We start from the raw sequence: 25,204 nt of genomic DNA, 5'->3' as shown, positions 1-25,204 counted from the left end.
CAAAGGAGAGCAAGATGGCAGCTGGGGAACCAAAGGTAACTAAAGATACAGGCCAGGAAAAAGTAGGCTTTGAGGAGGTATTTAAGAAGGACAAAGCAGTATGCCAGGAGGGACAGAACCCCCCCCCCCAACATCCATGGGTGGGCAGTGCAATGATTGGAGAGGGGAGGGCAAACTGGAGGTTTTTAGACAATTGGTAAGAGTTGAATAACGAAGGTCACGTGCAGGGATATCACCTGAACTAAGGCAGGAGATGGAGCAAGGCTACAGAAACCTCTGAAGTTAAAGGCTTTGTACTAGATATGCGAGAACCAGTACTGTATAGGGATCTCAAGTGAGTTGCCTCATGGTCCAACAACTGTGGAGGAGGACAAGGGTCCAGTACATTTACTAGCTGGGCAGTTCAGAGAGTGTCTGCAAGTGAAATATCCTGTCATATTTGTACAGGGGGGAAAGGCTATACCTGCCAACAGTCCTCTTCTATGCAACAAATATTCCACAAACCATAGTCTTGTGAATCTGGTCTCTAAATAAAATGTGTGTTTTCCCATATATTTGAACCTAATTATCCAAACTGCAGCCATACTCTTTTCAGTGGAGAGCTCGTTCTTTTCTTTCTTGCTATAGTGCTTAAGTTTCAAAAACCTTACAAGTCCACATTTTTTGGATACACTTCTACAACAAGTGATGAATGTTTGAAGCCAAAACCCAGTATTCGTTACAGTTCTGTCCATAACATTCAGATACGCTCAAAAGTGTATAAATGCTGCTAGTATGTTTTAATATCGATACTGATAAATCATTGAGAAATAAATTAAATATTATTAAAATATTAAATATTAAATAGCCTTATTTCTGCTATAGAGAGGGGAAAGAGTTTGCAACCAAGGCTAGTTTTATGCACTCTTCTCTCCTGAAAAATCATAATCCCACAATCTATTCACCCTCTTCATTCACATACTGCATAGTACTCCATCCACCCCAGTTTTGGGAGCTGCAGCTGATGGAGCCTGCAATTACCTAAATATGATTACTATGTATTACTTAGTTAATCACAACAAAGCAACCTTTGAATAATATTGAAAATAGGGCAGGAGTAGTTTAGGATTATTGCCTCTTATAGGTAGATTAGCTTGTGTTTAAAAGTTGGTGGACATTTTCCTACCAATAATCAGGGACTAAAAACAAGATTCTAAAGGGTTAATCATATTGCACATCAAACAGCAGCTTTCATCCACACACCAAGGCTGTTTTTTTTTTAGTGGAGGTGGGGCGGGGATGTAGACAACTTCCAGAATGAAACAGCTGTTTCCTTAAATATAGATCACACATCTGAAGTAGTGAGGGCTCACTTGAAATCTCTATTAACATGTCTTCTAAACTTGGAGCTTCCACAATAATGATGGGCATTGAACTTGTTTATTTCTGAAAGCACTTTAGCTCTGGCATGTTAGTAGAATATGGAATATCCTGAGATGTAGTAAAGCAATAAAGATGTCATTTTCATCAAAACAATGAGTTTTGTCTTTTTCCACTTTAAAACCTCTCACGCTTCACAAAAACTGTTCCTTCCTAGCACCCACACTGTGTCTTTTACCATATGCAAATTTAAGTCACTTGAAAGCTAGACAAAATGAAAATTAGCTAATTTTTTAATCTGTTCACCTTAGATTAAAGCCCAGTTAAATCAAATGGAACATAATTATTGCTAGAACAGTAATAGCAGAAATACCCTTTGATATTGAGAGAGATTACCTTCCAAGCAGAGGACTATAAAGGGCTAAGCTATGGACTCAGACAGCCTGAGGCAAATAATTTGTGCTAGTTTCCATTTCATATCTGAGAAGTGGAAACAGTGACCCTATCACAGCATGTTATGAGTGCATTGAAATATATTTAGGAAAAGGGTTACAGCTCCATAGTACAGAACACACTTTGCATGTAGAAGGTCCCAGGTTAAATTTTTGGATTCTCCAGGCAGGGCTGGAAAAGACTTTTGCTGGAAACCCAGGAAAACTGCTACCATTCAGCGTTGATGGCTCTGAGCAATATGGACCAATGGTCTGACTCACTCTAAGGCAGCTTCCTATATGTCCTTTATTATGCCACTATTCAGGATCTCAAAGCAATTGATAATATATACAAATACAACATTCAAAATCAGCAGTCATACACTAAAATAGATTATCCACTCATTATAATAGATGAATACTCCTCCTCTACCCACTACATAAGCACACTCCCTAAAAATACTCAGGCAGAATGCCCACAGGAGCTATAATTATATTAGCATTCAAGTACCTGGTCCAAAAAAAATTGGTGCCAGGCAAGCCTTCCCGATGAGAGCAGTTCACAAATGGGTGGGGGCATCCCTGAAAACACCCATGCTCTTGCTGCCGTCCTCCATACAAAGAGCCTCCGATGATGATCTTAGGATCTGGGGAAGCTCATATAGGAAGAGGCCATCTACAAGCTGTTGGGGTTCTGAGCTGTGTAAGGCTTTATAGGTTAAAACCAGTCCTTTGAACTGGGCTTCGAAACAAACTTGGAGCCAACGCAGCTAGGCCAGATCTGGTGTTTTGCAAAAACGTTCTGCAAAAGCTGCAGTTTCCAAACAACCTGCAAAGGCTGCCCAATTTATAAAAACAGTAATGTAACCTAGAGATTACAGGAGCATAGGCTACTGATGCCAGGCTATGCCCATCCAGAGGAGGCCGAAGCTTATATAAGACACTTGGAGCCAGAGAGGCTTCTTGTCCCTCCAAAATGATTATGGAATTTAAAAGTAAAATGCCAAAACCCTTCTTTGTGCTTATCTTCTTTGCGCAGTAGAAAGAGCAAGGTCCCCCTTTGCCTCAGTTTCCCTTTCTTCCTTTTGAAGAAAGGGTTTGCTGTGTCAGAATTGCCTTCAGACTGCAGATGCAACAAGCCTTCAGAGTGGAAAAAGAGGGAAAGGGTTCCTTTAACACTGATTATTAGTTACCAATTAAACAGGCTTCAGCCACTGGGCCACTTTCCAAGCCGGGATAGGTTAAAGAGAGAAGGCACTCGAGTGGATGAAGCCGCCAAGTGTGAGATTATAAATGGTGTAGAGAACCATTTGGTGGTAGTTATTCCGGATTAAGCATCCTTGTGCATCTTGACTCTCCTATCCGTGGCCTACGTTTCCTCCTCGAGGAGAGGGAGATGCAGGCGAGGGCTGCCTCCCTTTGGCCACCTGTCAAGACACCCCCAGCCACGGCTGCGAGAGAGGGAAACCCCGACTCCGAAACACACACACGGGAGAGACACTTCGCAAGGGCTGCGATGTGCCACTCGCGTGTCGCCCTCCCCTCCCTGGATAGGCCATCGATTCCCAGGCCTGTCGCTATGAAGAGCTCAAGGAGAGCGAGGCCTGCAGCTCCCACTCAAGCCCCGGCCTGGAGTTAGCCATTTCCTCTTAGAGCGGGGAGCGGCGGCTATAGCGGGGCAGGCGGGAGAAGGAGACGGATCTGGCCCACCTCCTGGGGGTCTGCCCCTGATGCCAGGCGCAGATAGGGGGCGGCAGGCCGAAGGGGTTATTATTCCCTGGGCCCCGTCCTGAAAGGGCGCCTCCCTGCGCCCCCCCCACACACCGGGAGCAGCTCTCGCGTCAACTCCGAGGCTCCCCGACACCTGACAGCAGACCCCCTCCCCATAAGGAAGCCCCCCCAACACACTCTTCCCCAGTTAAATTATAACCGGGGGGGGGGGGAGAATACGAAACGAGTGCACTACCCCTTTCCCGAAAGGCGCTGCGCAAAATAAAATCACCCCGCAGTTTTAAAATAAACAAGTGCCCCCCCCGCAGTGCTGCCCCCTCCCTGAATTAGCCAGCTGCCTTCAAAACCACACACGCCCCATTAATTGGAGGGGGGGAACAACGGATCCTTCCGGATCCGGCCACAAAAACCGACCCCGGTCTCCATTTGGGATATGTTGCGTCTCTCGTTATTTACTTTTGTCATTTGCCCCTGGGATTCCTTCGGGTCTTTATCCATTTTGTTCCCAATCACCCCCGACACTAGGAGGACTAGGCAGTCAGTTATTAATATACATCGGTTTTTATCTCTCTCTTTAAAAAAAAACCTATCAAGCCTCGCAGAGTAGCCGACACTTTCTGATTGGGAAGACGAAACTTCCACTCTCACAAACCAGACCGCCACCATAAACATGACTTGGGGTGGGGAACAAAAACAACCCCCCAAAAAAACCTGTCAACCATTTTAGATCTCTATTTGGGAAACATCGGGGTGTTTGTGTGTATAGGAGGGAGAATACGCCTCTCAACGCCGCTATGGTCGTCTTCCGATGCGGGCTCGGGGATGCGGGCGGGGTGGGGGTGGGGGAGAGAAGAGAAGAAGAAAATAAAAATTGGGGAGGGAGGGGGAGGGGTTGCATTACCTGAGACCAGCCACTGGCCTCCATTGTTGGAGAATTCAATGGCATTGACACAGCCGAAGTGGCCCAGGAGATCCTTCTTGTAGAGGTTTCTACAGCCTCGCAGGCGTCTCCTCTGAAAGTCCTGGGTGAGCAGGGGGTCTCCCTGCAAGCCCCTCTGGGACAAGAAGCCCACCACTGACCTCATGTTGCCCCCCAGATCAGCTCGCCTTCTCATGCTGCTGCTGCTGATCCCCCACCACCCCCTCGCTTGCTCGGCTGGCTCACTCCCTCTGCCTTCTCCCCGCCTCCCCCCCCCCCTCCTTCTTGTTATGGTTATGATGATTTTTCTTTAGCCAGCCATAGCAGGGGAGAGGTGTTAGACACTCCGTTGCTTCCTGATCCCCTTTAAACTCCTCCCCTGCCTCGCGGCGGCGGCGGCGGCGGTAGCAGCTGATCCACAGCTGCAGCCCCTTTCCTAATGCGATTCCTCGGCCGGCTGCTGCCCTGGACTGAACGTTGATCGGGGATGTCAGTGGCTTTGGAGGTTTGGACTGTGGCTCTTGTCTCACTTGCCCCCGATCCCAGGCGGAGCCCCCAAACCCCCGCTTTTTAAATAAAGATAAGATATTTACGCTGCCTAACTTCTTATATCAGTCGCCTTCCCCTCCCCACAAGAACAATCTGCGGAAGTACATCCCTCTCCCGCTAGGGATCAACGTGTTATTGGATCCACTTTTATTTTAAGGGGCTGCAACAACGGGAAGGCGCTAGATCGCGCTTGGGTGGGGCCAGAGGAGGGAGAAGGAGATGGGGGCGACGACGACGACGGTGAACCTGGAACTGCCGATGCACCTCCCTCGGGCCCTTCCTCATAATAATTTAAAGCAACACTTAATTATGAAGTTGGACAGACGTAATAAGAGGCAGCCAGGTTCAAACTCCCTGCTGGAGTTTGATCTCTCTACCATCACCAAAGCCCATCCGAGGACTGAAATCGGAAATATGATTGATTTGCTATGCCAACATTAGCCTCTTCTCCTTGAGCCTTATTAGAAATGAGGTGGAAGAAACTTTGGGGAAAGAGTGTGCTTCCCGGATTTTCTGGTTTCTTTCTAATCCATCTCTCGAGACAGTTGCTAGCATTTAATATATTCCCCGTAGATAAAATGGAAACATGATAAGTTTGTTTTGGATCACCAAAGGATCTTCTTAAAACCACCCAGTATTTCATCTGTTCCAAGGGCTTCTTAGAAATTGATTCAGACAAAGCAGATTCGAAGAGAAAGGGGTCAATGGGGAACACGTTTTGAAGGCATTAGCTAGAAAGAACAATAAATGAAGACAAGTTTGACATAGGAACTAATCTAAAGTGTACATAACTCTTCTTTCTTAAGCAGTACATTCAAGGAATGCCACTGGTTTTGTAGAACAGTGGATTTATTTATCAATTCAATTTTGGAGAAGATTAAAAATGGATTTATGTAGAATGTGCATTTTAATTGTGAATTATGATAAAATTTTAAATATTTTTAGAGGGGTGACTGGGTTAGTGTATTGCAGCAAAAAAACCAACAACATATGTGTAACTGAGAATCACACTACACGTATCAGATGAAGTGGACCCAAGTCCATAAAAGTTCATAACATAGTAAAAAGTTAAAAGACTCATTCTGGATCAGATCAAAGACCATTCTAGTACTGTACAGCGTCCTGTTTCTCCCACAAGGCAACAAGTAAGGCATAACAATATCAGTCTCCTGGTTGTGTTCCTCAGCAACTTGCATACCACCTCTGATGCTTGAAGGTACTATAGAACCATTATTATTATTATTATTATTATTATTATTATTATTATTATTATTTACCCAACCTTTATCCTTGACAGGGACTCCAGGTGATCCCTAATGATCCCTAACATGGAATTCACCTTTTCCAAAACTGCCATACACTGGGCAGATGTCTTTGTTGAGCTGCCCAATATGACTCCAAAGTCTTATTCTTGGTCACCCACTGCCAGCTCAGACCCTATTAGTATATATGTGAAATTAAGACTTTTTGCCCCAGTTTGTATCAATTTACACTTGCTTACTTCAATTTACATTCCCCATTTTAGTGTCCATTCACCCAGTTTGGAGCTCCATACAATCCATTTTTGTTTTAGCAATTCTGAGGGGGAAAAAAGATCAGCAAACATGGCTATTTCACTGCTCCCCCTTCATTTGCGGTATTTGCCACAAAGCAGACTTGCAATACTCAGCTGATGGAGGGGGCAGCTTATAATGAATCCGTTCCATTGTCATGGACAGATCACTGTTGAGATTTGGGCTGAATGCAGTTATAATAATAATCATAATAATTTATTATTTATATGCCTCCCATCTGACTGGGTTATCCAGCCACTTGGTGGCTTCCAACAAATTAAAACACAAGACGACATCACTATGCAGGGCTGGAAAACCAAATCAGATAGTCCACCCATAGAGAATCTGATGTATTCCTGAATACTTTGAGGGATTTCCATCTGGTGACTGGTGCTTACCATTCCACAGTGTGACAAGAGCCTTGACACAAGCACCAGTCACCAGAACAAAAAAAATACGGAAAAGCAAAACAATGGATAAAATCCAGAGCCAAGCAGCTACCTATAGCCTCAGTTGACTAACAGACTCACTGAGAAACAGCTTGATCTTTTATTTTCCCAGTTATTCCCACCCAGCCAAACTGTGGTCAGCTGTCAGTATCTGTCACTCATTGTCCCAAGACAATCTGTTCTGAAGATGCAATCCCACAAATATCATTTTGACCTGTTCCATATCTCTATCCTTCATCCCTCCCTCTGCTCTCCAGAGAAACTTAAAAGTTTAGGGAAATGTCTTACTAGTTACACCAATGCTTGCCAGTTTATTTTAAAAATTAAAATATTTTGTGCACAAATACTACTTTTTAAAGAAAACACACACACACACACATCCTCTGATCCTTGGAGCAGGAGAAGGGAAAGGGATGGGCAGATGGAAGATTTCCTGTATTGGTGACCTTGACAAGGACTTCACCCAACCTTCTCCTGTTTCATTGAGAACAAGGAGAGCGAAGAGATAATGACTAAGCTTTCCCCCAGCATTGTCAGGTTCACCAGAAATCAGAGAAGGGAGACCTTGGCATTAGTAAAACTGATAAGAATGCATACATTTTTTTTTAAGAGGGAGAAGTGGTAAAAATGTAGAGAGGGGAGAATCCCCAAATGTGTGGTACATTATGGGAAGAATGGTGGGTGTAGACCTCAAATGTGTTTCATAAAAAATATCTATATACTTCTAACATTTCTTCTAGCACCTTAGGATGGTGGAGAGCCCTGATGTATACCAGAAAAAGCACCAAAGCACTCTTTGTTTCCTATATGCACATTTAATTGTTAGGTATCAACTAACATGCCACAGAAGATCGCAAAATGAGGAATTGTCCTCGGGTATGTCATGGCTTGCAATTTGATTTATTGGCGGTGTTGTATAACACCTTCGATAAGACTTGAAAGTTAAATTATTATTTTTTTAATCTGAGAAGGCAGTTCAGTTGCTTTCAAGCACAAACAGTCACAGATGAGCTTTTGGCCAAAGTTTGGTGGCCATCTCCCTCTTATGTGCCAGTCAAATTTAGTTTGGAGTTTCAATATTTCTTCCTTTACCAGAATCAACTCATGCATCACTTACTTTCATTTATTTTTCATTCAACATTTACGCTTGAATACTCTGTTACAATACTTAAACTGGGGAACATGTTTGTGATATTGATATTATGAAGAATAAAAGCTTTCCAATCCAACAGCTGTTATTTTGCTTTCATTTTCCTGTATCTGACTTATGCCTCCTGAACAAGGATAGAATTGCTACTAAGCCCACTTGAATTATGGAGCCTGAAGATACACTGACATCATGAACGCTCATTCGCTCTCTGGGGAACTGTGGAGGAGTTTGGATTTGATATCCCGCTTTATCACTACCCGAAGGAGTCTCAAAGCGGCTAACATTCTCCTTTCCCTTCCTCCCCTACAACAAACACTCTGTGAGGTGAGTGGGGCTGAGAGACTTCAAAGAAGTGTGACCAGCCCAAGGTCACCCAGCAGCTGCATGTGGAGTGGAGATGCGAACCCAGTTCACCAGATTACGAGTCTACCGCTCTTAACCAGTATACCACACTGGCTCTCCGTGGAAATTGGCTCTCTGTGGAAAATGAAGGTCAGATGATGGCTAGAGTGCAGATGGTGGAAATCTCATTGTGAAGATGACCAAATATGAATTAGAGTTCTTAATCATGACTATGGCATCATAGTGAAGAGGTCTTAGTATTCTGCTTCCATTGCATCCTCAGGTGGCCATCCTGCAGAGCTGTTCCACATGGTGAGTTTTTTTGTCATTTTTCCTGGCCAATGAAATGTGGAGCACTTGAAGGCCTACTGAGACAAATTTGTGAAGCTTTTAGGGGATAAAGCTGCTCACCTCATGCTAAACTAGACAACAGGTTTACTACATCTCCAAATGAGATTCCTTGCTCATGTTGCCAAACACATGGATGTTGGGTAAGCATTTCATATTGCAGGAAGCTACAGTGTAGGTGTGACCATGCCATATAGTGGTGTGGGAGGGGCTAACTATGCATTCCTGTGCCCCTCACATTATTTCAGTGCATCTGCCCTGAAAATGCAGTCTCACAACTATCATGTTGGTCTGTTCCATTTCGGTTTCCTTTACCTCCCCTTCTGTTCTCCAGAGAAACTGAAAAGTCTGGGTAAATGTCAGTTACACCAATAATAATAATAATAATAATAATAAATTTTATTTATATCCCACCCTCCCCAGCCGAAGCCGGGCTCAGGGTGGCTAACAACAATCAAATAATCAAACAGTCAAATAATCACACATTCTAAAAATATTTCATTATAAAAATTAATTAAAATCAAATTGATGACAACCGATTAAGCAAAATTCTGTGCAGGTTGCCAGAGGAGGGAGTCAGGCTGCACCCTGACCAAAGGCCTGGTGGAAAAACTCTGTCTTGCAGGCCCTGCGGAAAGATGTCAGGTCCCGCAGGGCTCTAGTCTCTTGTGACAGAGCGTTCCACCAGATTGGAGCCGCAGCCGAGAAGGCCCTGGCTCTAGTTGAGGCCAGCCTAACCTCTCTGAGGCCTGGGACCTTGAGGATGTTATTATTTGCAGACCGTAGGTTTCTCTGTGGGGCATACCAGGAGAGGCGGTCCCGTAGGTACGAGGGTCCTAGGCCGTATAGGGCTTTAAAGGTTAAAACCAGCACCTTAAACCTGATCCTGTACTCCACCGGGAGCCAGTGCAGCTGGTATAGCACCGGATGAATGTGATCTCTAAGCGAAGACCCTGTAAGGAGTCTCGCTGCAGCATTCTGCACCCGCTGGAGTTTCTGGGTCAGTCTTAAGGGCAGCCCCACGTAGAGCGAGTTACAATAATCCAGTCTGGAGGTGACCGTCGCATGGATCACAGTGGCTAGGTCAGGGCGAGAGAGATAAGGGGCCAACTGCTTAGCTTGGCGGAGATGAAAAAATGCCGCCTTTGTTATAGCTGTAATCTGCGCCTCCATAGAGAGGGAGGTATCGAAGATTACACCCAAACTCTTAACGGACGGTGCTGGCACTAATTGCACCCCCGCAAGAGATGGGAGTTGCCCCCTCAATCCCATATCGTCCTGCCCCAGCCAGAGGACCTTTGTCTTTGAAGGATTTAACTTCAACCGGCTCCCACGTAACCATCCAGCCACAGCTTCCAGACATCTGGTCAATGCCTGACAGTTTATTATTTAATCTGATTAATCCGTGCTTATGTCTTGGAGTACAGAATATGAGGTTAGTACTTTTTCCTGATAAATTAATACATACTGAAATAATATGTTCTTGTGTATACATTATTATCTGACAGGAGACCAAAGCTCCACCCTCTTCCCAACAGTAGCTTCCCAGGAAGCTCTATGGTACAGGCACTTCTGTCTCACTCTGGCTTGGCAACTAAATGAAGAACCAGACAGCAACCTTCTGGCTAGACTTGGCACAGGGGCCAGCTCTGCTCTCTGAACTCCTATTTTGATTACTTGCTCCTTGTTCTGTTAGGTAATCCAGGTGAGGGAAGAATTGGTGCTTGCAGGATGTTTTTTTATTTTAAGGTCAACAAGGGCCAGGAGCAAAACAGAGATGCTCTTGATCAGGTTGTCACTGAGGACCCAGAGATTTGTTGTCAGTATCATAATGGAGGTCACAGTCCTGTCATACAAAAATCTCCCCAGCCCCATTCTCTCCATCTTTGCAGCCTAATTTAGAAGAGGGTCAGGGTCTGAATCCTGCAGGTCTACAATTTATTCAAAGATCTGGACCAGATACCAGTCTACCTACTGCTGTCCCGTGAAGTAATCATTATCAGTAGTGCAACCTGCGAATTTGATAGTTGGGGAGCTCCTGCCTCCTGGACAGGGATCTACATTAAAACAAAATCACCGACAAGCACACATTAAATATATATATATATATATGAAGGAAATACACACGGCAACCGTTTCCAACATATTGCCTCAGCAGAGATAGTTATGAGTTCCAGGCACAAAGGGCGATTGATTTTTATTTTTATTTTTGCATTAAACTGAGGTGCAAAGATGCAATCCTATGGGCGCTTCCATTGAACCCCGTCGCAATTAACTTCGTTCCAAACAAACCGTGATAGGATCGGGCTGCTTGCTTCTCTTTCCGCACTCATTCTAAAAGCTCGGTTAGTGCGATCCGGAGCACATTTAACTCGCGTATAGGATTGCACAACCCGCGCAAGACACACACGCCAGTGAATCCCAACCGCACTTGTTCTCTAGTAAAGGCTGGCCTGGTTTTAAGAAGAACTTCGTCCACCAGGCGCTATTCCTTTAACCAGCCCGGAAGCCCAGACAGATGGAACCAGGGTCACAATTGCCGTACAACATGGCGGCTCCCTGCGTTCCTGGAAGCTCCGGCAACACACGTGTACGTTCCTCTCCTCGAAGGACGGAAGCGTTCGCGTACGAGCAGGCTCCGGGAAGCGCGCAGACCACGGAGAAGGAGTTCCTGCCCCGCGCAACAGAAGCAGGTAACATGCACGTGTCTTTTGTTGATAGTAGATACGGGTTTCTTGAAAGGTTCAGCCCTTGGGGAGGATAAAAAAAAGCGAGATTGTTGGGACTGGCGGGAGGGGGAAATCGCCGTGAGATGGTTGCGTTTGATTTCCTCGTCGCGTGGAATTTTTCTTTCCTAGAGATTGTTGTAATATCGTTCAGAGGTTGGTGGAGCTCTTTGCTTCTGCCTGCGACTGTAGCCCTAAGAATGCTAGTATAAAAAACTTAAAGATGCAAAGGGAGCTTTAGACAAATCGGGTCTACTTGAGTGGAGATAGGATACCCTCCTGCTCCTTATGCGATCTCTGAACCTGGTCCTGATTCAACAAGGAGCATCCCATTCCCCAAGTAAAGAATATTGTGCGATCTTTCCTCACCAATCGCCTTTCTTACCTCTCTCAGCTTCAACAAAGTTTCGCGGTGTAGGGGGAGAGATTAAACTGTTACCTATATTATTATTATTATTATTATTATTATTATTATTAGCTGTTATCTGTTCACTCTGTCATGCAAACGCTATATGTGTGTTCGGATTATTGTTTTTTTATAAAGAACATATTATGCAACACATTCAAAGTGCCTAAAAGCACTAAGCACCATACCCTGCATTAAAACTCTGAGGGAAGGAGGTCTTATAAGGTGAAATGGACTGATCTGAAGGCTTGCCTCTTGCAAAGCTCACCTTACTGGCCATTAACTCCATTTAAGAAACCTTAATGGTGAAATAAAACAGTCGGTAGCTCTTGTAGTGAAACTGACTGACTGGGAAGCCAATTACCTTGAGTCTATTAAGATTTACAAACATAAGGAAGGTTGGTCAGTTGTAATGGAGTGGCAGTCTCTCTGCCACTCAAAATTGTTACAATGGAAACTGAAGCCACTCTGCTCAACAAAGACACAATTTGGCACTGAGAAAATATATATTACATTTATTATTATATCCCACCACATGGAAAGCACAGAGTGACAAAGCTAAAACCCTGGAGCAGTCTCCCAAGCAGTCCTTTAAAAAAAATGCCATTTTCTATCTTAAACCCATTGTGTTTGCTCTTCCTTCCTTCCTATCTTCCTCCCTCACAACTCTCTTCAACTGTCACTTCCATTGGATTCTAAAGGGGTTTCCAGAGGATTTGTGCAAGAAGGACCAGAATTTGGAAAAGCGGTTTTGGGGCCTAATAAAGAACTAATCTCTAAAATATATAAACTATTGTTAGGGTGGGAGACTAAAGATGAACTTTTTAAGGAGGCAGGGATAAAATGGGCTATTGATATTGTGTGTAATATTGAAATTGTTGAGTGGGAAAAATTATGGAATTCAACGATGCAACTTTTCAGCATGTTATCAAATATGAGAAAATACGTACAAAATGCAGTATAGATGGTATTTGACACCGGTCAAACTGGTTAAAATGTACCAAAAAATAAAATAAAAAATGTGCTGGAAATGTCTGGAGGTAATGTAAACGGGCAAGAAAATTTTGAGAGATAGTGAACAATAAATTAAAGAAAATCTTTATATTTACCTTTCCCAAGAAACCAGAAGCATTTCTTCTAGGTGTAATTACCAAAGAAAACCCATAACTTATTTTTATACATAACAGCAGCAGCAAGGGCAGTATATGCAAGAGACTGGAAACAAAGAGAGATCCCAGGGAAAGAACAGTGGATATACAAAGTAGTTGAATATGCAGAGTTTGCCACTATAACATCTAAAATAAGAAATCAAGATGACACATTGGTGAGGAGTGAGTGGGAGTACCCAGGGGAATATTTACAAAAACTGGACCTTAAATATAAATTCCAGGTAGGAGGCACTTTGTGACCGACAGTTGATAATATGAAAGATAAGAGAGAGTGGAAAATTGGGTGAAGGAATAAATATATATGCAGTCAAACAAGAAGTAAAAAGAGCTGTCATGAAATGCTGGGTAGGAAGTAAAAAAGAATTATGGTATATAGTATGGGAAAAAGGTGTAATTGTAAAACTGAAAAAACTCAAAAATAAAAATCTAAAAGGGATTTCCACAACCAAGTGCAGGATTATTTCTTTTGCCAATTGAGTGCAAAATACTAAGGTATTTCCCAACCAATATTATACCAGTTTAACGTCTTAGGCAATGAAATAACCACACACAACTAAGCAATACACTTTTAAAATACCGGTAGTTCATTTTAAAACTTGAGGTGCACGATTTTAGAAAATGCATGATAGATTGTTATGATGAGGCCTGGATACAGTAGGCCCTTACTCAGTAGATGAATTAATTAATCCAGCATTTTACAAACTGTGTTCCATGGAACCCTGGAGTTCTGTGACATTGTAATGTTGTAATGGTGAGTAAGCATGCACAATGTGTGATTTCCACTGAGCTTAGGGTCTCAAAAATGTATATATTGTGCGTTACATGCTCATTTAAATTTAATTAGTTGATTTTGTTAAAAGGCTGTTCAAGCAACTCCAAGTTACTTAACTGGCTGTAAGCTCTCATTATAACTTAAAATATTAATATTTTTTCCTTTACTGTTTGGTATTATTCATTAATTCAGTGCCATCCATGGAATGTGGCGTCTTACAATGAATGAGAGGATACATCCTGATGCTAAAGTGCTAATTGTCTATAAAATGGACACAAGGGAGACAACAAAGAAAGGAGAGGGACACAGAGTGAGGGGAAATTGGATGGAGAATGCACAGTTACTGCATTTTGCATACATAGATTTAGTTACTGTAGGGCAAAGGAGCCAGGAGACTGTGCCAAAGTAGAGTATTGAGGAATAGAAATGGTGTCATTAAGGGGTTAGGCATCTGATGAAGAGCAGGAAGTTGAAGCTGGGTTTATTTCCCTAAAATGGGTGTTCTCCTGGGAAAGGAGCATGTTGGGTCGAGACTGTGTTGGTTATATCATTATAGGCCTCCTTACCTAGTAAGCTCTAAACAGCTAGTTTGTCAGATCTTGAACATCTCAGTTGCATGTTTGATGGAATTAAAAGTAATATTTGACACAATCCTATGCATGTTTATGCAGAAGTATATTCTGCTGAGCTCTGTGAGACATACTCCCAGGTAATACCAGGTAGGTATAAGATTGGAGACATAATAGTCCTCTCTCCCAGAAGCCTGTCTAGGACTTCATATATTTTCCTTAATATTTTGTTTGTAGGTTACAAGGCAACTCTAAATAATGCCATTTCTTCTGTAGGAGAAGATGTATGGGGACTGAAAGATGCCAAGACAAACAACCGTTGCTGTTACTGTCGCCTCCCTGCTGGGCATTGCAGCAGGAGGCCTGATTTTCTGGAAACTCATCCGCCGTCAGAAACACAAATCTTGTGTTGCACTTAACCAAGGAAGGGCAGTCCAAGAAAGAGAAAAGGAAGACACCTCAGAAGAGAATTTTCTCTCACTCCATTCTTTTTCCACAATCCCCTGGGTGGAGAAGATTCTTGGGGCAGAAGTAGTGGTAATTTCTGAGGCACAGCAGTGGAATGAAGTGGAACCCTTTATTCAGAAAGTGTTGGTGCGTTGTCCAGTCCTTGGAATTGACTGTGAGTGGGTAAGTCATAAACGATAGGAAGGTCTGTTCCTTTAACAGCTTAGGGCGGAAACAGATGATTGACAACCACATTACAATAGTCCAGTCTTGAGGTTACCAATGCAATTGCTTTGTTATTACTGATGTTAAAAAGGATGCAATTGTCTAGGTTCGTTTGGTGTTGTTTTTTTAAAAAAATACATCACAACACATGTTTTATGGCAGACTATTAAAATATAACTAATCTATAAAGACAGAAAGTATAATAGGTTTATAGCACTAGATTAGTGGCCCATCAGAATAAAAGAACTACAGTGGTACCTCAGGTTAAGTACTTAATTCGTTCCAGAGGTCCATACTTAACCTGAAACTGTTCTTAACCTGAAGCACCACTTTAGCTAATGGCGACTCCCACTGCTGCTGCGCGCCAGAGCACAATTTCTGTTCTCATCCTGAAGCAAAGTTCTTAACCTGAGGTAATATTTCTGGGTTAGCAGAGTCTGTAACCTGAAGCGTATGTAACCCGAGGTACCACTGTACTAGCTGCTGGCTAGGATTTTAGCCTAAGGGTTCTGAAACACAATACAGTCATACCTCAGCTCCCAAATGCCTTGGGAGTTGAATATTCCAGCTCCCAAACGATCGAAAACTGGAAGTGAGTATTCTGGTTTTCGAATTTTTTTGGGACGCTGAATGTCCAGCGCAGCTTCCGCTATTGTTTCTGGCATGCCTGCACAATTGGAAACAAATCGGAAACCGCGCCTTGGTTTCTGAACATTTCGGAAGTAGAACGGACTTCCAGAACGGATTCCATTTCACTTCCGAAGTACGACTGTAATAATGGCTAATGCATGATGTTACTGTCTGAATATGGGAGTGCTTCTGAGCTTGTTCACCGCCAGCCCCATACATTATGCCAGTAGGAGAAAGCTGTGTGCTTCCCAAGGTGTAGTGTTTAGCAGTCTTAGAGCCCAGAGTCAGTTTGCAAATTTAACGACTGGTGATGCAGCCTGTATCAATTCACATTAGGATAGGCAAGAAATATCGAATGAAAATGCATAATGTTCCCAGTAGGCTTGCTCTAGATAGCCAAAACGGTTGTTAAAATTAACTCTGTACTTCCGTTCTGTTATGGCATATATATATAATCCAGAAATTATCTTTTTTATTTTTTCAAGGTCTCAGTCAAAGGAAAGAAGGATCCGCCTGTGTCTATCTTGCAACTGGCTTTTTACAGTGGTTTTTGCACTATTCTTCGCTTGCCCCAGCTGACCAGAGGTGGACAGGTTCTTCCAAAGACTTTGCTGGACATTCTGGCAGATGGTGGCATCCTGAAAGTTGGGGTAGGGTGTTGGGAAGATGCTTGCAAGTTACTTCATGGCTACGGTGTAACAGTGAAAGGGAGCGTGGACCTTCGGTATCTAGCCATAAGACAGAAGTATGTATCCTTGCAAGAAAGTTTGTGTGTGTGTGTGTGTGTGTGCGCGTGGGCGTGCGTGCGTGCACACGCACTGGTGGTAAGATAGAATTGTGTTTTCACATTTTAATTTTTTTTTTTTTAATGATGATTACCAGAGACGGATGCTAGCATGGTTTTTCCCTAGAGTGTTATTCATTGCAGTTGGTACAGAATAGTGTCGGTCTTTCCTTTTAGTGTTGCTAACTATTTTTTTTATATTCCCCATATATATATATATATATATATATATATATATATATATGGGGAATATAAAATTCACCCAGAATTCATTATATGTAATTCATATAAAATTCATTAATCGCATATTGCATACAACAACTCCCAATAAAAGGGGGGGGGGACAAACTGTTGTATAGCATCTTTACATTTATCCCCCACAATGCCACATTTTGGGGCCAGTTACTGCTGGCAGGAGCAGCAGGTATAACAGTGACCTCTGTGACAGACATGGTTCTTCAACCAGCTAAGAAACCCCTCCTCTCCATCCTAACTGCCTGCAGTCAGCAGGTCTGTTAGGATTGCTCTGCCAATTATCTTCGGCATCACAGCAACGTGCCATATGCTCACACTCCAAAACAGGGCGAGCATTACCTCTTTTCCAATTACTTGTGATACTTGGCTGTAGTTGGTAAGTTAACTTGGCTGTAGTTAGATTAATTACTAATGAATTCTAAATTAGTCTCTGGCACTAAATCCTTCAGATAGTATTATAAAACTACTTCTGGGCTCAGTTTTCTTTCTTTTTTTTAAGTTATAACTATCACACTTATACTTATCTTATATATCAATTATTCTCCAAAACAGATTAATACGTAGGAATGCCTGGAAGATATGGGAAAAGTCATTACCCATTACATTTTGGGGGGCAGGTGTAAAGATTTTCGTAATACATAATATAATATAGAAAACTAATGCAAATAAAAAAGAATAAGAAAAACCATTAAGAAAAGTACAAGTAGAATACAGAGTCCTCTTTTAAAGGTAGATCTTAACCCTTACCACCCGCAGAAGATAGTAACCCCTCCCAGCTCTTGCCTGGGATCTTTCCTTTCTCCTCCCAGCCTCTCACATTTGCTGATGTATAAAATACTATTCTGCTGGCCAGGTGCCTTGTTTTTCTGAGGAGAGTCTTCTAGTTGAAAGGACAGCAGACTGAGTGGGCCCCTAGGCCACCTGATCACAGTCTTTCCCATTATAGATGAGAGAGAGAGAGATCAACAAATGGAAAGCTGTGTTCTATCTGGCCACTTTTTTGTCTATGCATAAAGGGTCACCCTATATACCACAGATACTGGATTTTGAAAACATTTCCCTCGTATTCTGCCAACATATATTCCTCCCAATATAGACCCCATTAAGCTTATATATATATTAAAAAAGGGACGTGCGTGGCACTGGAGGTTAAACCACAGAGCCTAGGACTTGCCAATCAGAAGGTCACAATTTGAATCCCCGAGATGGAGTGAGCTCCTGTTGCTCTGTCCCTGCTCCTGCCAACCTAGCAGTTCGAAAGCACGTCAAAGTGCAAGTAGATAAATAGGAACATCGGGAAGGTAAACGGCGTTTCTTTGCGCTGCTCTGGTTCGCCAGAAGCAGCTTAGTCATGCTGGCCACATGATCCAGAAGCTGTACGCCGGCTCCCTTGGCCAGTAAAGCGAGGTGAGCGCTGCAACCCCAGAGTCGTCTGAGACTGGACCTAATGGTCAGGGGTCCCTTTACCTTTAAGCTTATAAAATAGGTTGTCCTGCATATTTTCCCTACTTCTCCTTAGAGCCACAGTTCTCTTTCTGACCAATGTAGTCACATTTGATACATTTACTATTAGCACTTTGAGAAATACCTCCTGTTATTTCTAATTCAGAAGATGTTTTAGATCTTAAGGCTGCATTCCTAGACATTTTTATAGGGGAGTAAGGCATGCTAAACGAGAGGGACTTACTTCCAAGTAATCATACCTAAGATTGCAATGCAAATCTCCAGGGCGTGTGCGCATTGCTGTTTTTACTAAAGCCATTGCCAAGCATCCATATTGGAGACAGCAGCAATTAAGAATATATTTATAAATAAAAACAAACTGTACAATGTTCTGCCCGTCCATGATATGGGTCAAAATTACTCACTAAATTTGTCATGAATTTGCTGTGATTTATCCCTGAAATATTATTCGTATCACCATCCAGCCATATTCCTAAATATTTAGCTCTAGTTTTCCATGATGTTAGTGCACTGGTACAAGAAAGGTGGGATAGAAAACTTGTATATACATAAGGGAAGATCGCCTGCTTTTTCTTCTTTAATCATTGTACTTGTTTTATATACAGTTACTCTATGTTTTTCAAGTAACTGCAGTTGTGAAATAACTTCATATTAATAACACTGACAATTTAGATGTCAAATCCCCAGATTAAACAGTGAGCGGTTACACTCGCCAAGACAGTTCTAGACACAGATGGCACTTTCATATAGTGGTTGCAAAAACATATGCATCATTCTGTTCCGAAGTCATTTCGTTTTTCTGTGTAAAAAAATAACTCTACTTTCTCCCATTTACAAAACCTAAAGTAAGGTCCTTCCCCAAAATGGACTCAGCCTCAAAGCTCTTTCTGAGAGGATCCTCAGCTACCCACTTGACAAGTCTTTTCACCTGCGCTGCAGCAACTGGGAAGAAGAAGAACTGACTCCAGAGCAGGTTTGGTTTTTCATCACTGCACTGGTAGTAGTTAGTGGTTGGAGAGGCAGCTCACAGTAGTTTTGCAGTCATTCACTGTGGCAGTTGGAGCGTCTCATTTTTCCCATGGGAAAAGGGGAGCAAGGCTTTGCAAGAAACAGATATGAGGAGGACTGAAGCACATCTTAAGGATTAAAAAATATATTTACTGATTTCAGTGGCGTAGCGTGGGGGGTGCAAGGGGGGCCGGCCGCACCGGGCGCAACATCTGGGAGGTAGGGTTAGGGGGCGCAAATCCACAGGTTAGGGGGCACAAATTACTTGCCTTGCCCCAGGTGCTGACAACCCACGCTACGCCACTGACTGATTTGAATTAAGACTGCATTGCTTAAGCCAGGATCTGAATACGTAAAAACTGAGAAAGAGTGGCATAAGGAGCTGCCACAACAGAGGGTGTAAGTGAAGGTCGGGAGCACTTGTGGCTGTGCTGCAAGGAGGAATGTCAGAAAATTGTAGTGAAAACAGAAATGGGAGTGGAAATTGCTGGTGTTTGCTTGTTTGTCCAGAACATAAATCAATCCAGTGAGTACAATCAATAGTTGATGATGTTGCTTTCAGTCCACAAATGATATGCAATTGATTATGTTCCTCCCTGCCCAATCTGAATTGCATTTCCTTTACATTGAAACAAATGGGGTGCAATAATGTAGTGACAACCTAACGTACATAATTTATTACGTAAATTTCATAATTTTTCAATAGCAGACAGCGAGGCAAATAATGTAGTTGGTGGAAGACGAACTGCAGCAGAATGGAAACAGTGCTTTCTTACACTGTTGGAAGTCAGTTTTACCATAACTTCATGGAGCTTTGGTGTTGACACTTTAGTGTGGGGGTTCTAAGGAGAATAAGGGAACTTAATTTCCTTATCTTATTAACCTGCATTCATTATTTTCATGTTTGGAATTGTTCCTCTTGGGCCCTCTTGAATACTGGAATCACTCCTGCATACTATAACACGGAGTTCTTGCTTTTCCTCTTCAGGTTGCTTATGCTGCCAGGGATGCCCAGGTGTCAGTAGCTCTGTTCCTCCACCTGCTGAATTTGCCCTTCCTTCCAGCAGGCAGAAAATATGCTCTTCTTCCTGGTTGGGAAAAAGTCCTGAAGATATGTCAGGGTTTGGCAGATGTACCTTTCAGAGGAATAAACAGGAGTAGCTTTGGAGATGACGAAAATACAGGAGGCCCAGAGAAAAAAAAAAACATTCCAAAGTCAGTAAATGATGGACAGTCCCCTGTCAATCAACAGGATCCTCGGAAGCTCAAGCGAAAGCCATTGGGCGTTGGATATTCTGTCAGGTAAAACTGTTTGCAGCTTTGTATAGTTTTTCACTAAATAATGGGGGCAATTGGCACCGGTTAAAAATTAAGTCCCCGCCCTGCAGGTTAACTTGTGAACATAGGATGCTGTCTTTATACCCAATCAGAATCTGCTTGGTATTGGCTGCACTTACTGGCAATGGTTCTCCCGAGTTTCAGACTAAGGACATCCTTAGCCTTACCTGCAGATGGTGGAAATTGCACTAGGGATCTTCTGCATGGAAAGCAGGTGGTCTACCCCTGAGCTGCAGCCCTTCTCCACTTTGTTAGTGGTGGCAATGAGCATGCCTGCCTGCTAAGGAGAAGGGCCATCTACTTGCATGTTGTGAAAGTTTACTCAAAGGTTCAGTCGGACTTACTTCAGAGTAAGGTGCATAAAATTGCAGTCTTCCTTGGAAGGCAATCTTGTTGAAATTCGTAGGTCTTGCTTCCCTGTAAATCCAAAGACTGAGGTGATAGTATTATTTACCTTTATTGCATGTGAACTTGTGTGCAATAAGCGGAAGTATTAAGGCACTACCACTGTATATTTTGGGCAATGTATGCTAAACTTACTTCTCTGTGACATCCATTGGTTTTTGCAGAAAATCTCCCTTGTATGACAATTGCTTCTTACATGCTCCAGACGGGCAGCCTCTATGCACTTGTGATCGCAAGAAGGCTCAGTGGTACCTTGACAAAGGCATTGGAGGTTTGTGAGCCTGTTATTTTACTAGTCAACAACACTAAGCTTTTTGGCCAATGTTATGGTGAGTTAGAAGCTCAGCTACATATGGAAAACAGCCCACTATTTAATGTGCATCAACATTTGGGCCATATCTGTTGGATAGTCTCTTGGGGTGCAGATGCTCTTCCCATCCATTCCAATTCAAATACATCAAGTTGCTTATCTGAGGCTCACCACAGTGTGCCCTCCTTCACTTCATAACCCAGTCTTGGCCACATGATGCCCTTCTATCTTCTTTTGTTCCTCTTCCTCCAACGTGGGAACTAGATCTCTGTCTGGATGAAGGAAGTGAGGGATGAAAGGTATCTGAAAGGCAACAAGAGGTTTGTGGGCTAAAGTTGGGCCACACTGAAACAGATGCAGAGGCTGAAGATGTTGGCTTGGAAAACAAGATTTGCCACATACACCACACCCTGCCACTGCCAAGCATTCATCTTCAGACAGTCATTATTATTTTGTGCAACCCATTATTTAGACAAGACACGTAAGCAGAAATTAAACATTTTAACATACTTTTTTTTGCCATTACAGAGTTAGTGAGCATGGACCCATTTATTGTGAAGCTACAGTTTGAACCTTCTGGGCGCCCTGAATCTAAAGTGGATTATTACTTGACTGTCAAAGAGAACCTGTGTGTTGTGTGTGGCAAACGAGAGTCTTATATTCGGTGAGTTCCCCAGTAATCCAGGGAAGGCATTCTGTTCTGGTAGAGCAAAATACTAGAGACTGAAAGGGGATCAGGTGTTTGCTGAAACTGTTTATGGGGGCAGGGGTGCACGCAGCGCCCTATCCCCCAGTGCCCTCATAGACCTCGCCCTGCCCACTCAGTCTCTGGCCTTCCCCATGTTGGTCAGGAAAGGTCTGCCGAGGGCTGTCACGCTCCTGTCCCACAACACAACAACAGTGGGGGTAAGGAAGAGATCTTTACTCAGGCTAATAGCAGTATGGGCTCAGAAGCAAACACAAGGTCCACGAGCCAAGAGATCAGGGTACATGAGCAAGACAAGAGATTCATAACTGAACAGGAACTACAAATATGTCCTAATGTTTGACACACCTCTATCAGATGAGGTGGGGCGTTTATGAGACTTGTCTCCTACATGTGCACCAGCACAACTCCTCCTGGGCAGGTGCAACTGATCCCACCTACCAAGGTGGTCCTGAGCTCTCAACGAAGAGACTTTCCTGCCTGTCTACCTCGGGCTCCTGTTTCTTCAGCTCATCCCTCTGGCTGGACAGAATCCTCTCCATTCCTAAGGAGTCTCTCTGCTGCACAGGAGGGGTGGCGGCGAGATCTGATGGCTGTGCTTCCCCAGCCCTGACATCTAGAGTAAAAAGGGGGAGGACTTGCATTCTTGGCTTCCAGGTGCCCACCTTTCTGCCCCTCATCTGCTCCATCTCCATCCTCTTCCCCTTGTCTGGGATTCCCACCCCATGCCCAGTCCTGGTGAAACCAAGGGAGCCGTGACAAGGGCTTTTATTTGCGTTTGCTTTAATGTAACTAGAACCAAGCATGATTGTAGACCCTGAAAAACACCTAAACGTGTACAGTATACCCTACCTTTTTATTGCTTTGCTCATTTTACTGTGTTTTGCTGCTCTGTACACTGACGTTTTGTGTCATTAACTGCCTTAGGGATGAGGAATCGGGGATGAGCAAGCTAGGATACCACATTAGATCAGGTTGTCACTGGGTTGTTGCAAGCTCAGAGCTGACTGTTGGCAACCGCTGCTGTTTCCTCAACAGGAAGAACATAGTTCCTCACGAGTACCGGAAGCACTTTCCCATCCAGATGAAGGACCACAACTCCCACGACGTGCTTCTCCTCTGCACCTCCTGCCATGCCATCTCCAATTACTATGACAACCATCTCAAGCAGCAGTTGGCTGAGGAGTTTGGCGCCCCCATTGGTTGCGAGGAGGGCGTCCGCCTCCTGGAAGACCCCATCCGCAGGCAGGTCCGCTCAGGCGCCAGGGCTCTCTTGAATGCAGACAGTCTTCCCCATGCCAGGAAGGAGGAGTTGCTACAAGTGATCAAGGACTACTTTGACTCTGTGACAGTTTCCCCGGAGATGCTGCAGGAAGCAGCTGGACTGGAAACCAGGTACAGTCGGAAACTTCGCTCTGCGTCTACGTTGCAGGGGTGATGGAGAGCCAGAGGCTAGACCTGATCCTCACCCCCAGCACTTCTCATTTCTGCCTGTTTCTTTGCAACACCCTCTCGAGGCTTTTGTTTGTTTGTCCCCAGCCTGCTCATATTACGGATAATTTTATAAAGTGCATACAGGAGGCCAAAGCATAACAGGCCTGTATGTGGTTTGGAATTCCATGGGGTCCTGTCTTTGTATCTGAATCCACATTTTCTATCTGCCCTTTCAGGATTTGTAACGAGAACTACATGCCACATGGCCTAAAAGTGGTCCAGTGTTTTTCCCGCGGGGGCCTTCGCTCTCTCATGCAGCTGGAGAGGCGCTGGCGACAACACTTCTTGGACGTTATGCAGCCCAGGTATCTCCCGACACAGTGGTCTGTCAGTCACAATCATGAGAAGCTGATCCAAAAATATGGGGAGCATCTCCAGGTTGAACTTTCTTGAAGCGTCATGAGGACTAATACGCTAAGGTGACGGGAAATATACTTGGGAAACTTGGGAAATAAACTGGGGCTCTTTGTTTTCCATTACGCGCCTATAATGGATGTGCAGGATCCTGCTCAGAATGCCTGTCACTTAGGAAATGGTCAGCTGTGTCAAATCAGCAAAACCGTGTGAAATGGTTAAAACGTGCAGTTTTTTAAGTTCTGAATAAATTTTAAGTACCATTTGAACCCATTGTTTCTTTGCTGCTTTGTTACACAAAGGCTACAGTAGCCAGATTTTTGTCAGGGAGGGACTTCCAGGATCAGGAAGGATGTAATGGTAGCAATGAATACTGTTTTAAAGTAACAAGTGTGTTCCCTCTGGTCCCGGTCTCCTTAGCGGACTGCAGTAAGCCTTTTTTAGCTTTACCTTTGTGGTAACTGGAAAAAAGCCTTGTATGCAATAGAAGATAATGTCAGACTGGTGGTGCTACAGCACAAGGTGTATTTGAAGCTGCTGAGTGCTTGAATTTCATCCACACAAGGGCTTTTCAAGTTCCCAGCCATCCAGGCTCAAGCACTCACTTGACCAATGACACCAGGGGAAGGGAAGGGACTGTTCAGGAATTCCTGTATAAGCCACAGGCAGTTTCGAGAAGGCTACTCCTTTGTTGAAAGACTGAGGCATGTGGGTGTTTTGTTTCTTTCTGTCCATCATTCTCTTTCCCAAGTAAGACATACTGGCAAACACTAGGTGCAAACTGCCTTAACAGCATCTCATAGCCACTTTTTCTCTATGACTGACCAGGTATGGAGGAGCCAGTCTGCTAGCTTCCCAGCAAGTGTGTTGCTCTTTTGGTTCTCATTCTGTTTCAGAAAGTGCAAATTAGGGAGGTTCCCCTAGTCTGAAGCAAGATCTCTACCTTGCCTTCTGGAAGGTTTTGAAATTCAGTTCGTATTTAAATGTGAACCTACCTAGGTTTGAACTTTCCAGAACATTATGAGATCCAAAACATAGCCAGCCGTCAAAATGCACACCTCACTGAATTTTGAGATGCCACTCTTCAGCCAAACAATGTTTACAGAAACACATATATCAGGGGAAAGTGTGCAGAAAAATGATTTTTTTGCGGAAAAAAATGTACATTGGTCAAAACTATATACAAGAATGTCTGTGTGAGAGGATCAACGCTGATCAATTTTCATGCGGTTTAAAAAAATAAAACCCACAAATTGCTGCAGAAATGTGGCAAGCTGATTTTAAGACTGGAGAAATATTAATCTGAGAGAA

At 43.5% G+C, this 25,204-nt stretch overlaps 2 protein-coding genes across 3 annotated transcripts in view; one reads left to right on the top strand and one right to left on the bottom strand.

Moving 5' to 3' along the window:
* Positions 1-5,081, bottom strand: part of DCAF5 (DDB1 and CUL4 associated factor 5) — a 43,028-nt gene extending 37,947 nt beyond the window's left edge. Inside the window, exon 1 of one of the 2 annotated variants that reach the window (XM_083746504.1) lies at positions 4,423-5,081. In XM_083746504.1, coding sequence (XP_083602630.1) covers positions 4,423-4,636 — 214 coding nt within the window. In that variant the 5' untranslated portion in view covers positions 4,637-5,081. Of the gene's footprint in view, positions 1-2,983; positions 3,635-4,422 lie in introns of those variants that run through there. The other variant, XM_083746505.1, reaches the window with a different exon arrangement.
* Positions 5,082-11,386: 6,305 nt separating this feature from the next.
* Positions 11,387-24,162, top strand: EXD2 (exonuclease 3'-5' domain containing 2). The gene is made up of 9 exons (XM_083754497.1): positions 11,387-11,524; positions 14,750-15,103; positions 16,261-16,520; positions 19,125-19,251; positions 20,275-20,588; positions 21,194-21,300; positions 21,868-22,003; positions 23,084-23,440; positions 23,716-24,162. Exons 2-9 carry the CDS (start codon positions 14,774-14,776, stop codon positions 23,930-23,932), a joined length of 1,848 nt encoding a protein of 615 aa, XP_083610623.1. The 5' UTR covers positions 11,387-11,524; positions 14,750-14,773; the 3' UTR covers positions 23,933-24,162.
* Positions 24,163-25,204: the final 1,042 nt, after the last annotated feature.

This window comes from Podarcis gaigeae, assembly GCF_964106915.1.
Source record: "Podarcis gaigeae genome assembly, chromosome: 1".
Classification (NCBI taxonomy): domain Eukaryota; kingdom Metazoa; phylum Chordata; class Lepidosauria; order Squamata; family Lacertidae; genus Podarcis; species Podarcis gaigeae.
This window is presented reverse-complemented; position numbering and strand designations above follow the sequence as displayed.